The following is an 18,334-nucleotide window of genomic DNA, read 5'->3' as shown; positions in this document are numbered from 1 at the left end:
CACTGACATCGCACAGTACACGGGCCTCTAGAATTTCTCCTCCAAAGAAATTCTAGCCGCCGCGGCCGGGATCGAACCCGCGTCTTTCGGGACAGCAGCCGAGCACCGTAACCGCTGAGCCACCGCGGCGGCATTTAGATATATTGTTCCGCTACCTTACTTGCCTCTACAGACGGAGAAATTCCACACTGTTGCCAAAAGTTGTCTACTAGCGCAGCGCTGATTGCTGTCATTACCCGGTTAGGGCAGTTACTTGGTCAAGTAAAGTGGACTACATTTCACGTAAGAAAACGCGAAACGAAGCCGAAGTGTCAAAAAAAAGGTGTGATGTTTTGGCTACTTGGACGGCAAAGCAGCCGCTCCATCGCGGTCGTCAGCACGCAGTCCAAATGATGCACCACTTTTTCGTTGAACACCCCCGCAATTACATTTAAATGTTCTTTTTGTTCGTCGCAAGACCGCAGAACGGAAGTTCTGGCGGTTGAATGGGCTGGCAAAGCCTTCGAGGGCTGTGTACTCTTGACCGTTTAATTAACGCTACATCTTGGAGCCATGCACTTTCCCACGAATAAAATGTTTTACAAACAATCTGTCTATCATTTAACTTACGTTAGCCTTTCTGTTGCGACAGCGTATATTTCTACATACAGAGCACTGCTTTCTGTTCTTTGGCAGTAGTTAATGATGATTTCGATGTTAATTACTCGTAACTCCGAATGCTCAGACGGACAAAACGCCAAGATAAACATTCGACAGCGCAGGGGTACTTCGGTAGTCCATTCGTAGGAAATATATTTAGCTAAAAAAAAATACCGAGACCTGCGTTCTTAAATAAGCACCAAAAAAGACCGCCGAATTTTCAAAAAATAAAAATACAGAAGTCCAACTACTTCTTAATGCAGAAGATGGCGTACTTATTACGTTCTTCTACCATCAGCACCTCCTGGAAGGACCGGCAGAGAGTTGTTTCGAGAACTGCTGGCCTCCTGCAACAGCGGCAAGAAGGTCTTCAGCCCTTGGAATCATGTGCCGGTTGCCCTGTAATCCAAGCTAACACCGGCGCCTGTCTGATCTAACGATGCCACCGCTGTCTCGAACTCTCTCGTAGTCTTAGTTTAAGTTCCATGTCTTTCGAGTTGTTGCAGCTCAGCTTCGACGGCTGTTTGAATAGCAGAAGGGTAAGCCTTCCGCGCGCGCATCTTCTCTCAGCAACAACGAGTGCTGCCGCGTACGCACAGAACCTGAGTGCAATCGGTGAGCGATTCTTGCTGCTGTACGTCTTCTTAAACGGCTGTAGCGGAATGATCACAGCACAGCACCGGCGTCTGTTTCCAGTGATAGTGGCCTCTTGTCCGCAGTCTCGTTGGGTCGTGGTCACGACCCTTCACGACGTTCCTGTCTATAATACCTTCGTCGGTTACTTCCACGTGCATTCGAACTTTCTGCTTTGATTTTTGTTTGCCCTGCGCAGCACTGTGACACACTCGTTGCATGCACCCATTATTCTGGCACTTGACGCATGCATATATGCGGGCAGCCTCTGCCCAAGTAACTGGGGAACCGCAGCTGGAACAGGCAGCCGTCGATGGACAATTAGTTTCCCGGCTATTGTACGTGCCTCTCTTTGCTTCAGCCTCGTATACATTAGAAACCGATCCTTCCGCTGCTTGCGCTTGGACGGTGCTCTTGGTTCAGGCTTCCATGGCGAGCGCTTTCTCCACCACACTTGTGAGCGTCGGCTTCTTTCCTCCTGTAAACATGGCTCGCTGAGTATCTTCGCGTTTAAGGCCGCACATAAAACGATCGCGTGGTGCCTGGTCGAGGAAGTTTTCGAAGTCGCACGTCGTAGCCCGATTTCGCAGTTTTGCGATTAATTTCGCGATGCTTTCGTTGTGTCGTTGCGGAAAGCTTGTACACTTTTGTAGGTTCCGCCATAAATGAGGTCTGCGGCACCAAGTGTCCTTTCAGGAAGTTCTTCAGTGCGCCAAACGAGTTGGTCGACGGCAATTATGGCGCCGAGACCGACTTCAGGATGAGCATATGTTTTGAAACCGACAAAGCTGAAACAAGTGCGCACCTCATCATCTTCGGCGACTTACAAGTCTTTCCTTGAACGACGGCCTATTATCGGTCGGCTCGTCGGGCGGTTCTAGGTGTCACAGGCGAATCATGCTCACTCTGGCCGCTGCGACGTTGGCTGTGTTATTTTCTTCGTGTGGTAATTTAGTGTCGTTCCTCGATGCTGCCTTGTCAGATTGTATGGTCGGTCAACCGCATCCTCGTCGCTAGTCGCACTTGTACTCTGCAGTATGGGATGAAGGCAACCTGGCACTCGAAACAGCGAAGAAAAACAAACTACTGTTTATTTTATGAGTGCTTCTACATGCTTAGCGTGTTACCAGACCAAGAGAGAAATGCTAGGCTTTACGGCTGTCTATATACAATCCGGTAGTTAGCCTAGCGACTGGCCGTGTTTGCTTGATGACGATTTGGGACTGGACGGAGATGAACAGGAAACTTTGAACATTGATCTGTTTTATTTATTATCATACGATTACAATCTACAAGTGAATAATTCATACTTTTTTGCAAGACAGCAGCCCGGTGAAACGACAACAGCAAATAAATTCTGCATTATAAATGAATACACAACCATCAGCACAGTGCACATCGCACATCTGCGGAGGAAAAAAATAAACAGAAGGGGTGGATTTCAATAATTACAAATGTTCATTCAGTTGCAACACTACCGCACAGTAAATAGTGCTGTTGGGGTGCACATAAGTGCAGGTATAAAGGAGAAAACCCAAATAAGTGTGGTGCTTTCAACCTCTCAATTCAAAAACATACAGTTAACCAAACAAACCTCTTGATCAGAGCAAAAACACTGAATTAAATTGTTAGGCCATTAACACACACTTCCACTAATTTTCTTGCCTTCCATGTTGAGACTAGCGCTGTTTCAATGGACATTTGATTAAAATTGAATGGAATATAATAAGCTCGAGTCATTTCACCTGGAAAGACACTCATGGTAGAACAAATGTTTAACAACAACTACGTAACGCTGTTTTAAGCCTTATTTTTGAAAGAATTTGAAAAGAAATACTTGTTCAAAACAAATTTTTCTAGCAACATATGCACGTTAAGAATTCGAAATCTCTTCATTGTTTGTACTTTACTTTAACCCGCAATTTCTGGTGCCATATGCAACATTCACTGAAATTTCTTGCAATATCCTATTTAACACATTAAGTTTACAACTGAAGGCCCATCCCTGCACTGCCAATCCGTACTGCAACACTGACTCTCCAAATGTTTCATAAATCGTCAACTGTAACTGTAAATTACATACTGGTCTTAGTTTGCATATAACCGTACAAACAGTTCTTAGTTTCTACGCGATAAATTCAATGCGGTGAGTCCAGGACAGTAACTCGTTAAAACGCATTCCTTGATATGTGACCTTTGTGTAATAACTCACACTACTGCAAGAGCAATCCTCACAATTTTCTGCCGCATGTAAAGATCCTCAGGGGGCTCGATTTTCTTGTGAGAGATGGGAAGAACATCAGTTGTGTATTTTATTTATGAACAAAAATATAATTCCGGTCAGACAAGTCCAAACTTTTTTTCACATATTTTTGGATTAAAGAAGCAGTGTTGCTGTGGTTGTAAGCTCACATCACCAGTTTAGTGTCAACAGCATACTGAAGAATTGTGGAATTAAGTGGCAGTTGGTAAAAATCTTATATATATCGACTAAACAAACAAAATGCCCAGAATTGAATACTGAAGTGTACCAAAATTAAGTGGCAGTAAAGGGCTATTCCCATTCTGTATTCTAGCCACCTCGTCTTTCTGGTGAAATAATAAGAGAATAACAAATAATGCAGCCCAATAAATCCCATTATCGTCAGTTTTGAGTTGATGCACCGTCCAAGGTGTGAAACGACTTGATTAGGTCTAAGAAGAGACTCAGCAGTATTTTACATCCATCAATTTCCTGACGCCTGCGCATTTTCACTCTCGACCAGCTATGCAAAATTTTACTTGTGTCAAGCATGTTAAACTCCTGGCTCAGTTCTTCGGCAAAGTGCTCAAATTATGTTTACTGGCGCAATATGCTCGAGTAAGGAAGCTGTTTGTGATCACGTGTGCGTTAAGGGTTTGACAAGTTACTTTACCCAGTAGCCACAAAAAGCAACATTTTCTTACGCCTTCTCGCACACCCCCTCCTTTACTTTTTCCTAGCAACAATATATGATCGATATTTGGAGTACTGCCAAGTTTATGGGAGATACGACAGCATCGAGAACCTTGGCTCTTCATGTCCTCGAAGTGCCGATATGGCGGTCGCTGATACACTTCTCACCTTCTTCATTTACGTATTCTGCTTCCAAGACCAATCGCTCCGACTGGTTCGAAAAATTTTCTAACACAGCCGTAAGGTGGAACAAAGGCTGGCAATCTGTGCACCGACTACAATGCTTCGCTAGATTTCCGACGCCGGTTCCTAGTAAGCAACGCAGCCGCCTGAGGCTCTCATTCAAGCACTCTGAAGTCTCACCCACGTAGTGATATCCGCACATCAGAGGAATTCTGTACACCACACCTTTTACACAATCCACAAATTGAATTTCGTGGTTCATGTTACAGGTGCTGTCCGCCCTGCGTTCGGGTTCCATCGGTAGTGGATGCTGGACCTGAGAAAACCCATCGAAGAGGAAATTTATAACAAATTGCGGGCGCCACAATTTATGAGTTCAGTGGGGAACTAATAAGGTATTACTAGATATTCAGTCTGGACCCGAGAAAGAAAACAAGCCACAAAATCGTTCGTATTAAAAATACCAACTTGCATTTTAACACTAGGTTCCAATTTCGGCCCTAAATATGAGCTTAGCCACAGCCACCGGGCTTAAAAGGTAGCACACAAGAAGCCATGTGTTGTTATTAAGGCGAAGGCTTTACCAACCCCATTACGAAAACGAGAAAAGTCGCGGAGTGTGTTAGTGTGTGTACTCAGAGGGTACAGAAAATCCCAGCACAATCCCATAAATTTTATCCATCTTATATACACCCCACTGGCTGTCCCCAATGTTCCGACTACTACATTCCTGCCAAGAGTGTGCGCAGCTGTTGGTCGTACAGCGTTGGTCGTACAGCATTCCGGGTAGTGTCACACGATTTCTCTTTGCATATAGCTAACAAGCCCGCCAAGCTGCAGGCTAGCTTGCGATAGGTATTTGAACCGACGACATATATACCTTCAGTTGTATGCCTTTAAAAACTATACATCTTTCTTTAAGGCGTGGTTGTGGTGTCCACCGAGATTTCAGAGAATTGGTGGGTCATTTCTTTTCCTGAAAACCAATTTTCGTATTAAAATTGTGCCGCAACCGTTCATCGAACAGCGTTCCGGGGGGGGTGATACGATTTCTAGTCCCATATAGCATACTCTTCGTAGCCAGGGCGGTGGCTAGCTCATGACAAGTATTCGAACCGTGTGTCGGAGTGTTGCAGTCGGACCTTTGTGGATTCAGCGTTTGTGGAATCAGCGTTTGGAGTCGTGCCTCCGTTTCATTTTTCAGTGCAAACCTGTGTCCATGCCGAACGCTCACGATGACACACATTTGCTCACATTTCCGTAAATGTGCAACAAACGGTTATGTTGCTTTTGCCTTCACAGCTCTTGAGCAGCCTTAAGTGACCTCTGAATTTTTAAAGGAGGAATGCATTTAATGGCTACATTTTCACCCCCTTTGTCCGCACACTAATTTCCGTTGGTCCGTCTACACCATTAAAAACTCGCAGAATAAAGCGCACCGGATAAAATTGCGAGTGTAAGGAGTATTTCAACCCACGCCTCTGGGGTTTCAGGTTGACAGCCCGAATCGCTCCTCCATTCCCGAAGGGTTGCTCATCATTTCTCTAGCTGGTTTTTGTTATCTTCCTAAAACATTGGTAATCCAGCGGACGTTCAACAGACGGCCACCTGTGATCAGTCGAGGGGACAAAAGACGTCTACAGAGAATGATGAGCAAGGTAGAACGCAATTAGATAAATAAGTCAATTGTTTGGCGATGATGTTCGCTCTTTATGCTTAGCAACAAAACACGGAACAGCAACTTTACAATCTTGCGGTGGCATTCGCCCGGATTTAGACCCCTAGTCTCTTTGAAGGCAGGAAGCAATGGGTGTAGCGAGTGAAATGAGGCGATGATTATGTTTGGAATCATTCTCTCACAGCAAATAATTCCACGCTCCGTTTGCAGCTTTGATGAGTGTGACCAAACTATTCGCCAATAAAAATGGTTGTAAAAATACTTTCTGCAATGATGTGAAACCTGGGAGCTCTACTCAGACATCTTGACAAGCTCGCAACCCCTGCTAGGTTTATCTTGTCATGAGCTACAAATCAATTTGCATCGTTACTATACTGTTAATATTCCCTGGCGATTATGTATTATTTACATGTCGGCGCATCAACTAGGACCTCAAGATGCTCAATTACGTTAGATTCAGCGGCGTTATCAAGATGTTGAAGATAAAGGCTCGTGAAAATTCGGGACATCTAGGCTAAACACATATCCAACTCAAAACGTACGGTTTGGACGGCGCATGATTCGCGAAATGCATTTCACGTTGAAGAGCCGTCGAGCTTTTGTGAGTTCATTTTCTCCCCTCTAACTTATCTTCCGTCCTGCTCAACATACTTCCCTTCATTTACCCTCTTTTTCATGCTGCAACTAAAAGAATAGTCATCATCAGTGTAAATACATAAGTCGTTACACAGAGGATATCGGCTTGTGTACAGAGTCGCTCTGTTTGGTGTTTACCGGAAAGGGTCCTCCAGATTTAGGGAGGAAGAATTTTTCCCCGGCTTGCCGTGGAGAGCCGTTTTCTTGATCCGTTGTTTCGAAGCGTACCGTACGGCGTCCTTGAGCAGTGCTGCATTGAGGGTCGAAAGGGCGTTCATAGGGCTTTCTGCGCATTTTGCCACTCTGTCGCTGGCCGCTTCCTCCGAGCGTCGACATACTGTAGAAAAAAAAATTACATTAAACATTGGTGCCAACCCTACAGACAGTAAAAACAATATTACTTTTGCTAACAACAAGCAGAGGCAAAAAAACGGCTGCCGCAAAAATCCATGCATCGCCGAGACAAAAGAAACTTTCTCATCCAGACGCAACTTAGCACTTGTGTTAGCAAATTGGTAACTGTCAATACAAATAGTCTATTGAATGAACAACAGAGCTCATTAGCTTGGCTTTTATCAGCTTGCTGCGAAAGCATTCCGGGTTTTTTCTGTCTATAGTAAATGAAGTGGTCGATGGACACTTGAATAACTCATTTCATTGCCGCTCTTTTTCCGTTTTTCCCCTTTGTTCCCCTCCCCAAGTGTAGGGTAGCCAACTGTACATCGCCTGGTTAACCTCCCTGCCTCTCCGTTCATTTCTCTCTCTCTCTGTGGTTCTCATCTGGATGACACGAAATCCATACTGGTAAATTTATTATAGATGTGTGCAAATTTTGTACATAGCGCCGCAATGGCTGGGAAATTGCTATAATAATACCGCTGTCTGTCAGACAGGCAATTTAGGCGTTTTTTTTTTCAAAATACCCATGATGATATAAACCGGGAACAAGGTGATGTTGTTCCAGTTGACAATGTCTGTCTGTCCACGTGCGTCGAAGTGTACACTTGTAAGCTTACTGTTTGGAGCAATTTCATCGATTGCATTCTGTACTTAACTTCAGAAAACTCCTTAGCCACAATGTGAGCTGAATTCGACTGTACTAAGATATCGATTCTAACTCCAGCGTGCTTGGGGAAAGAGCCGCAGGTTCGCTTTGCTCACATTTGCGTAAGATGTGCAACAAACGGTTATGTTGCCCACAACTTCAAGAATAAAAGCCTTGCGTGAAAGAATTTCTTTTAATACCGCCCTCGTGTACCTCGTATGCCTTAGCCTTTTTTTACATTGAAATTGAGCACCTAATGACACCTACTAAAGAAAAAAAGATGGCTTTTAGCTGCGCGTATAACCGATATTCACCAGAAGCGCCCCCCGTGACGCTTACAAATAGATCAGGGTTGTGGTTACTTCTGCCATCAGGGAAGGCATAAAATTTTTCTGTGAATAGGCTCAAGAAAACACTTTTGCACCATCCTGAATTTAGGTGCACTCACATCAAAGACACTTCTTTTTTCTTTTTACAACTACCATTAGTTTCTTCTAAGCTTCAGTTCTTTCTAAACAATAAAATGATGGCCCTTTGGTCCAGACAATCTTTGGAATATGTTTTTTGTTGATAGAATAACTTAGCACTAATTTCGAATGCTGTTACCATGCGTCTTCCAAGCGTTGCGTCTGTGCTATTACATTATCCTCCACGGCATTCTCCGATAACTGTTTCAAATAAGCCCGATTCTCGGTACATTTCTCGGTTGCTCCGTCTCTTGGACATTCAGCTAGGTTCTTCTGAACACCAGAGGATGTTCCTTAAGGAAAAGGGGTAAAGATAACATATGCTGGGAACCTCAAAAATATTCAGCCTGATGTTGCATATCCGAACTTCTTCAACTAAAGCAAACATCGTTCGTATCACTGCGAATTGCAGTCATGAAGGCCTCAGCTTGTAATAGTCAAAGTACTCTCGATAGGATCTGCTTACGTCTACAAAAGCACCATTTTAATAGGAAATGTGATCGAAATAACAATGTAAGGCTCTCTAGACATCGTATATACCAAGGCGCGCCTAAAAGACAGCCTATAGGCGAAGGTCCACGAAGTCATGTGAGTACACGATCGCCGGCTGTCTATAGACTGTCGCTATGGATCGCGTGCAGGCTGTTTGCCGACACTCTTCCGTTAATGCTCAAAGCAGTGGAGGCCTTCAGCATCAGTGGCGGTGACTACAGGCATGCAAGCCATCGCTGGCAACAGGAAGGCAGGCACAACTCGAACTTCCAATTTGGGCAACTTTTGTCCACAGAATAGTTATTCTGCAGCTACCATGTTAACAACACACTTAAATGGCGGTCGCCCATATCAAACTAACGGCTGCTCGCAGATCTCTTTGAACTAATCAAATAATGCGCACGCTACATGAACAGTGCCAAACGCCACTAACAGTCAGGTGCGCTGGTGATCCTTCAGCAGGAATCAATATCGGTGCAAAAAATATGCGCAACTCTTCGTGGAGAGAAAATGTTCAGGTTCTATACGAGCAGCAATAAAGAAATACTGCTTTTAAACTGCACTGATAAAACAAACCATCAACTAACATGAGCTACTACGTGCGCCTTGAAACAAGGTCAGAAAAGTGAAGTATTTCCTAATCTACGATGGGAATTTCATCAAAATGATACGTTAAATGGCCCTCGAGCTACGTAAATAATAAATCTGCTGCCCATATTTATTCGATATTTGTAGGCAGTGCAACTCTCTTTTGGTTGCAGTCGTTTTAAAAGAAAGAAGCTATAATATTTTACGCCTTCGAAAATCGTCGCTTAGCAGTTAGGCATCTGTCACCTTAATGTATGTAAGACGTAGGTATCGATTCGGTTGAATGAGCAACCACAGCGCTCGCACTCTTTCCTTTTGTCCGTGACGGAAAATAAAGTAAGATTTTGAACGAGTTTCCTCCGTTGCTAGGAAAGTAACAGCAGTAATTTATTTCAGCCTTGTTTGAAATGCTTTCAAGATTTCTAGAGAGGGGCGTTCACTTACTGGTCTCACATGGACGACCGCAAAACGCAATGCTCTGCGTGAGAAGCCGTCGCTGTGTAGTGGTTATAATCGACAAAAACCCGTTTTCGAGTCCTAGTATCCCATACATGAAAACATTTTCTGGATGATTGTGATGCTGGGTAAAACAGAATTTCAGCGCACGTGTTAAGGTACGTTAAATAGACGCGATCGCGCACGCAACGCGCACTACTGAACGGCGGCGACACTTCGGCTTCTGAGGAGACCTTAGTGATAGGAATCTATACTCACACTTGCGCACAAGTGCTAATTTTTTGTGAGTGAGATCGACCGATTTAGACAATGAGCAGCTCCGGGTGTCACAGTTCTCCATCTTGCAAAAAACTTCGAACCTTCAAAACAGGTTATTTCGTCTCTAATTTCAGTTCTTGCGTTTTTTTGTACATTAGTGGTCTCATCAGCGGGGATTGAAAACTGGCTATCAGCTCTGGGCACGCAGGTCGCCGGCTGCAACACTGGTAGTGAAACGAAAGTTTGCACCGCCGAGGCCTGTTCTCAATCCGAAAATGATCACGCTTCATTAAGCCAGGGCATAAGTTGAATTGCACCGACACATGCAGCGGTACTTTAGAATCTGCCACTGAGTGCTCCCACACTGATTTGTCACACTGTCCACTGCAACCACTTCTTGACTACTTTTCTTTAACAATACAGATAAACAATGCACTAGCCAATGCCGACAGCGTTCTGATGCGATCAGATCATTTCAAACGAAGAGGTCCATGATAAAAACCATGACCCTCTCTACTTGGCGTGAATGAACACAATTTTTGAAGCCACAGCTTCTGAAATGATTGCGACGCAAGCAACGCATGCCGCTTTTGGAGAAAAATGGCGGACATAATAAAAGAGCCGTAGTCATCTTCGCGATTTAACTAAAGGTTTGTTTATTCGATGTGCTGCCGTTCCTCTTAGGAACGGCAGGAACGGTATACAATGAACGGTATACAATGAATGTATACCAACTAGCTCAGTTTTCTGCCCTGTTGTTCCTCTTAGGAGCATAATATGAGATATGGACACGAGTGAGAGCACGATTCACCGCCGCTTAACCCTAAGTGACGAACTGACAAAAAACACATAGAAGTTGACAAAACGACCGATCGCAGAGTAGAATAGTAAACAGTTAGTTCAAAGTTCTGCGGTGTCTTCTAAAATTATACTTTTTTTATTTATTAGACAGTCGGTCAAAACACTAATGCGCTTTATTGGGCCAGTCCTGATATTCATGCAGTGCAGTTTTTTTTAGATACTGTTTTGGAAACTTTTAAACACACATCCACTTGGGCTAATCGGCAAACAATGACGTGAAAAAATCTTATAGAAAGTCGCCCGGACGAAATCTCTTTCTTGGAGTTGCTTGCAAGTCATTCTATCACGACTATCCTATAATTAACTTACGCAATATGTGAGCAGTATGTGTCTCATCATTCGCAATAAATTAATTTTCTCTAGGCGAGAACAATGATTGTTAAACTACTGTTGGCAATGCTCCTTAACTGAAATTTTCTCTACTGAGTTAATTCTCTCTGCCTCTGAACTTGTTAATGTAGCTCACCTTCGCGAGTCCATGCCTTCGCATCTTGAATGGTGGAAAATTATGCCCCTTCTCTTGAAGTCTTCTCCACACTGAGGGCATTGCACTTGGACATGCATGCAGTCCTCTGAAAGATGTTTCGGGAGATCGCGCAGTTTTCCACTGAAATAGCAGCCAGTGCGGGTCCCGCCATTGTTCGGGCAGTACACGTCCCGTTCAGTTAGCTCTCTTAGCGAGCATTCGAGTTTTCTAACATCTGTTTCCTTCAATCTTTCTCCGTCTATGGGGCATTTTCGAGTACCCTTCAAGGCCAGTGACTTGCAAAAGTCACACACGCCGTGCCTGCATGGTAAGAGGTTCAGCACCGATGGTACGACGCCGCACAGTCTGCAAATTCTGATGCTTGGCAGACTCTCCTTAAAGGAGATGGGGCACCATGACGAAAACTGATGGAATCCCGACAGTTTGTAGCTACTTCCCCGAGTCGACGTAGCCATCTGGAATGCAGGAAAAAAATCGTAGGCGACAAAACTTCAGATATGCGTTTCCTACATTTGCCTGTTGCGAATATTAGCGCGACAGCGCCAATGGTCGCGTTCAGGTGATAACGTGGAATAAACATTAATTAAAAAGAAAATCACTGCAACTGCCAGCTGGACACCGTGATAGTGCGCGTGAGAATGGCGGGAAGTCCAGAAGCGCAGCATGGTTCTCACAATCCCTTGTGGTAGAAGTGTTTGAATCTCCTCTTTCTACGGTAGCCACCCTCCGTGGTCATCCCGTTGCAGCCGCCTTCCGGTTGAGCATTGATCCGCTCTTGCCATAGCCTCCCAAGCCATTTGGCCACCTTCCACCTTTTCTCGCTCCTTCCGGTCATACATTCCCTCTCCCGCCTCTGCGCTTTGCCGCACGCACATCTCGGTCGGTGTACATAGAATTGAGTTTAATTAAATAAAATTAACTCAAATAAGTTCCATTATTGTTTTAAAATAAATCAAAATCATTCACCTAGTAATTAAGCTTTTACAGTTGGTGTTACAGATTAAATGATAGAATGCAGGGCAGTAGCGTTGTTTTTTACGACACCGTCAGCTTGTAAGCATGGCTCAAAACGGTGAGATTTTAGAATACAGTTCTCAATTGCTCTCACGGACACTCAAAATGCGCTGCACTCGTTGTGACGAAGAGTTTATGAGAGACAGTACGGTGCAGTAATTGTTGCGCAAAACCCAAAGTGCGCCCTTCAGTATTCTAGCTTTGTAGCTCTGAGTGCTCCGAGTGGCAGCATTTTTAAAGCGAGCGAAGGAGCGGTAGGTGTCGCATGGAGAACCCGCTGTTTTTTTTTTCTTTGTTAGTTTCAGGCGCAAACTCTACGGGCGCTGCCATTCTGCGACAATGTGCTAGATTCGATGGGAGTCATTGAGCTCGTAAGAAATAATAGTATTATCTTGCGTGCACCAGGAACGTTTAAAGGAAGTGATCCTATGCCGTCTCCGAATAGGCCACACGCATCTTACGCACAACTGCCTACTAACCAAACAAGACAAACCTGTTTGCGACGAATGCGGAGACGAACTTACGGTTAACCATATTTTAATCGCTTGTGTTAAATTTGAAAAACTAAAAAAAAGTACCTGAGTCAATTTTACAATGATGCATTCCTTTTCATCCAGCACTGCTCTTAGATGGCAATGTCATTGTTAACATACCTTATATTTCTAGCTTTTTAAAAGAAGCAGGCGTACTTGAAAAACTGTAAATATTGAACCACTGGCTAGCTTTACTGCATGATACACCTCAGCCACTTGCTCATTCCTGAGAAGAAGGCTGAGGCTTTTATTTGATTGGTTGGGATCTTCGATATCCTTGCCCAGCCAAGTATAGCCGAAGCTGCCTGACCTTTTTTTTTAAAGCTTTTACCATCAGCCATTTTTAAATCTCGTTTTGTCCGTTATTACTGGGTAGTTAAACTTTTTAGGCCCTTTTGCACCACTGATCACTTTCCGCATTTTTATTAAATCCCACAGAAAACATTTCCTATACCTTGTTCTTGGTGCCTGATGGCCTTACATGCCTATGTGCCATTAAACCCAACACAACACAATTTTCGGGCTACCACATGAATTCAGCTAACGTGGACGGAGTAGCTAACGACAACGAAATAATTTTTATGAATTCGGCCTGGGAGTTCCGAAAGAGCCCGTTTACATTGTAGGTGCCACCAGCCTTCACTGCGACTTCGCGCAAGCATCTCTTCCCGAAGTACCTCTGCGACGAAATTGATACTCACTTTTGTGTCCGCAAAGGTCCGCAGCCAGTGAGAAACAGAAACTTCTCGTCTGACCGTAAGTGTCTCATATCCTGCTCCGGTGAGACAAGAGCAAATTTCGCAAAGAACAAGCCAATCATTAGCTGACCAGTCATTCGCTATCATTCATATTCGAACAAAGCCGTGAATAAGACGTCAGAAACGCTGAGATAAAACTATATCAGTGAGCCTTATCTTTCCCAGCGCCGCCCATGTTGGTTTTTTCTCCTCTCTACACGCTGATGTCGATATCAGAGTGAAATGAAGCGTCTGACACCCGTTGAGGCGTAGGCAGGTTGTGCTCAAGGTGTACCAGTGCGAACTATCCGTGGGGATCAAATAAACGCACATATGAGTCTGAAGGTGGATAAATTGCTTATATTCTTAAAAGTGAATCCCAGCCTTGTTTCAAACACAACTTCGATGAATCCAAGGACGTATGTCTAAGTTGCACTCCCCTCTCTATTCAGTACGCGTCTCATCCGTATCCTTCCAGAGTGAAGTGGTTCCCGAATAGGCGGCGAACATTGGAGCACCTCAGAATATATAGCTGTTGGATGCCTTCACTGCCACACAGCTCTTCCAGCTTTCCGGTGTCAGAAAAAAAAGTCCGAAAGCAGCACCTTTTTCAGAGGAAACCTTGTATCTCCTTCTGTCGAGACGTTCAAGTTTGCCTCTCCTTACTGAAGTGTACTTAGATTGAAATGCATTCCCAACAATAAGGTTCTCTAACTTCTAAAAAACATATCGTTCCGCATTTACCATACGAAATCAAGGCTCTTGCAATGCAATAAGCCTGAAAATTTGGCTCGAACTCTGCTCACGCGCCTAAATATCCTTATAAATAAGCCTTGGTGCAAAGTATGAAATGCTTTGAGCTCCCTTTCTAGGTAAACTCAGTCAAACATTCTACGAAAATTGCGGCGCACTTCGGGGCGAACATTAAGAGACCTTCTTTCTCGGTTTGACTAGTTTAACCGAACCAGAGAAGAACTGAGAGTTCACAGGGAGCCCTAATCTCGAAAGGGGGTCCTCCAGATAAGTTTCTTTGGAGTGCGAACCGCACGCAAGAGAGAAGAATATGCTCTGTCGATCAACTTCTCCGCATCTGTCACAAAGGTTTGTGACCCGCGTCTGCATAAATACAAATTTATGGGGTGGGGTGGGGGGGGGGGGGGTTCTGCATAGCAGAAGCATTATTGACACCTCAGACATCGGGAGTATTGGGAGTATTGATGCCGGGGCCCGGGTCAAAGAACCTGAGGAAAGTACGCACCGCCATACGTTGGAAACGGGAATTAAGATCAGGGATACGGGCTTCTAGATAAAGCACCGCATTTTAAACCGGTTTTAAGCGCTGACGTGCCCTCCACCCGGATCGGTAAACGACATACCTCAGCCAAACGCGCCCTGAAATTCACATTAATCTGACCTAGAGACTTAATCTAGGACCTGGCCAAATCGTTCCTCGTAGAACGGCCGCGTCATTGATGAGCACGCAGGCACACCAAGGCATCATGGTTCATCCCACAGCCACGCACCACCACCAGCACAGCCGTGGCGCAGAGCGAAGTGTCGTCTTCTTCTTCCCGGGCCGAAAGCAGCTTCCACCCGGCGCACCTCCTGCAAGTCTTTGTTAAGTAAATAAAGAAGTGACTCTCTCGTCTCTTTTGTTGTCTTGCATTTTATAAGATTATTTTATCATACTGCACACGTTTTGTTATCATGCTGAAGTTCAGCTTAACTGTGACACCTTATTTCAAAAGCGATACGGAAGCCGATTAAAGAAGCAAATAGAAACCGATGCTTAGCGTGCAACTATCGGGCAGTGACTGCCGCAGGTCACAATCCAGTTACTGACCTCCCGAGGTGAAAAATATTGCTCGACCTTACGTCAGAGTTTGAAATGGGCCTTATGATCTTGCCGGCTGTTGCTGCCATATAATCGTCATCGCACGCTGGTGATTACCATATACTTTTGTAATGCGGTTTCTTGAACCGTTAGCACGTATTATCAAAGAAAGAAGACTAACTTATAGATGTGTAAACAACGGCGGAAGACCGGTAGCTCAAGGAAACTGAGCTACACCTCTAATGGCTGGGTTCTTTCGTCATAAGGGCAGCTACTGACGAACCCGGGCGTGAACTCTGTTTTGGAAACTGGAGTTGAGTTTGCCTTTACGAATAGCGGTTGCAGTTTGCGAGGCACCGTGGCAGCAGAGCCATTTCAAGGAAAATCACCTCACGTGCACGAAAAATAAATTTACTTTCTATGACAGTTTCCCGTGAGGTAGAGTGCGCCTTTTTGACCTCGTACAGCAAAGGCTACAGGTGTAATATTGATGTTTATTGCAGTACTATCTTTGTATCATGAGTGAAGAATGTGTGAGCCGCGGGCATGATCTGACGCAGGATAGTGAAAAAAATTTGTGAATGTTGCTGTATAAACACATAGGTATAGTACACTTAAAAACTATTCAAAATTTCTCGCACATTTTTGTTGAATGCTTTGCATTTGTCGCTATGCAATATGGGGGTAACTATGCAATGATAAAATAAATGTCGGTGTCGGTGTTGCACGCTCATTAATCTAAACTGCGCTGTCATTTAACTGTTCAGTAATGTCTGAGTCATATCTGGGCTTGTTATGGCAGTCTGATTTTGGAGACAAGCCATGGAAGTAGTCATTTCAAGTACAAGCATCTCTGAAATCCGTAGATGCATTTCCGATGTTTGCCAACTACCGGAGGCAACACGCGTGCGGTGGAGCCCCATGTTAATTGTTTAGCATAATGTGATAATGATGATGATGATGATGATGATTTTATGGCGCAAGGGCATCTGTGGCCAAAAAGCGCATAGCACAAAGGTATTTTCGTCTTCGCAAGGTGGGGTCAAAGGCCCATTTCCCAAGCATTTCACCCTATAGAAGCCGAGCACCAGGCAGAGGAAAGCTGGTGCCCGTTGTGTCACTGGTGGGTACCCGGCGGCACTGGGGATCGAACCTCGCACCTCCCGCATGCGAACTGGATGCTCAAACGGCTAGTGCACCGCTGCGGTCGTTTGGCATAATGTGTGATGTCATTAAGGCCGATCGATTATGAATGGTGTGGGTTTTTTCCCGAAAAACTTGCCAACGACCGCCTGGCGGCTGTTCGCCGTCAATCAAGCCGGACTAGATATGTTCGCCGGGCTGCGAGTCGCTCGCCGGAAGCGGCCAATGCGAGTTGTCAGCGCGTAACAATCAGGAAGCAACCGCGTCTGGCCTGTCTTCCGTCCGCCTCTACAACCTGGTTAACGGTTTTGGTCGAAAAAGAGGTCACAAGGAATAATGCGTCCTCTTTGTTGCCACTGAATCTATAATGGCTTAATGGTAAATGCAAGTCTGTTCTTTTCAGCATTTTACTGAGCATTTTACTCAGCATTTTAGGGGAATCCCACCTTGGGGGATTCCCCTAAAACATTTGGTCAACACTGTTCCCACTTCGAGTTATTGATCAATTCGCTCTCGCCCTACCATAAGCTTGCCGTCCCGGTTAGCTCAATTGGTAGAGCGACTGCTCCGGTGTAGCGGTGGTCCCGGGTTCGAACCCCGGACCAGGACGAATTTTTCTTTAACTACGAAGTTTCTGAGAAAGTTGTATAGCGTTCCTTTGTAGCCGTATGGCTGCGCTCGGGTGGACGTCAATGAGTAATTACTCCCTTATTAGAAATCTACTCCACCTTGGGGAATTCCCCTAAAACATTTGGTCGAAAAAGGCTTTGTATAATGCACCTATAGTTTCCGAATGAACCTCGGTGTGTGCTTTGGTACTTATCAGTACAGATTACGCATATCCAGAGAGCGGGAAACAATCCTCGGCTTAGCATGAAGAGCAGTTATATTCGTCTATTGTTTGGAAACCCAGCGTCAAGAGTCTTTCAGCCCTGCTGCGCTGATAGCGGAAAAAGCGTTCATATAGACTGGGCCTCCTGCGCACTTCGCCACATTGTCGCTGGCTGCTTCCTCCGAGCATCAAAGTACTTGGACTGCATTTCAAATATAGAATTCAATCAAGAGTCAGTAGAGGCTACAGAAACACCTTAGGGACTCCTACGAAATTTCATGCATCACCATGAAAAAATAAAAACGCCTAAAATAAAATAACATCTTCGAAAAGGATTAGATGAGGTTTAGCTTTGGTTAAACCGGGCAAGTTGCGTAAGCAAGCAGCAACTGTTTTGCCCGAGGCGAACGCGCTTATTTATTCCCCGTTTTCCTCCCGCTTCCTCTCTCCTCTCTCCACATTCCGACCTACGCGTCGAGAGCACGCGACTAGGCACGCGGCAGCGGCGGCGGCGCAGCGATGGTCCTGCCGCCTGGTGGAGCGCGGCTGAAATGGTTGCTATGGCAACGGCGCTCCACCTGTTTGACCTCGGCCACCGCCAGGAGCTACGCGACGGCTGGCAACCTGGCGCAGTATTGCTTACGCAATAAAAGTATCGGCAGCCGCGCGCGGGGAGAGGAGATAGAGGCTTCCGGTTCCGCGCGGTGGCGGAGCTGCTGCGCAAGGTCTCCGCCTCGGGTGCTCCTGGGATTTTTCATCCATTAGCCGCGGCAGCTTTCGGCTGCGGCTACGCCGGCTATGACGACGGCCACGCCATCTTTTCCGCTTTACGAGATCCTTAACACTTTCGCGTCAAAAGCTGGGATCGCCTTCGTGACCCTAA

At 45.2% G+C, this 18,334-nt stretch overlaps 1 protein-coding gene across 2 annotated transcripts; it reads right to left on the bottom strand.

The window, feature by feature from the left end:
* Positions 1-2,330: 2,330 nt before the first annotated feature.
* On the bottom strand, positions 2,331-13,717 carry LOC149362702 (uncharacterized). 2 transcript variants are annotated; one of them, XM_089569794.1, is made up of 4 exons: positions 13,607-13,717; positions 11,338-11,813; positions 6,933-7,041; positions 2,331-4,706 (listed from the first exon to the last, which is right to left on the bottom strand). In XM_089569794.1, exons 2-4 carry the CDS (start codon positions 11,811-11,813, stop codon positions 4,329-4,331), a joined length of 963 nt encoding a protein of 320 aa, XP_089425920.1. In that variant the 5' UTR covers positions 13,607-13,717; the 3' UTR covers positions 2,331-4,328. The 2 variants fall into 2 exon arrangements, with proteins under 2 accessions (XP_089425920.1, XP_089425919.1); XM_089569793.1 differs by having other exon boundaries at positions 2,332-4,706; positions 6,843-7,041.
* Between the last annotated feature and the right edge of the window lie 4,617 nt (positions 13,718-18,334).

Source organism: Amblyomma mixtum, chromosome 2 (genome assembly GCF_055824585.1).
Source record: "Amblyomma mixtum isolate Tamu chromosome 2, ASM5582458v1, whole genome shotgun sequence".
NCBI classification, from domain to species: domain Eukaryota; kingdom Metazoa; phylum Arthropoda; class Arachnida; order Ixodida; family Ixodidae; genus Amblyomma; species Amblyomma mixtum.
Note: the sequence above shows the minus strand (reverse complement) of the source record. Positions and strands in the feature narration are given on the sequence as shown.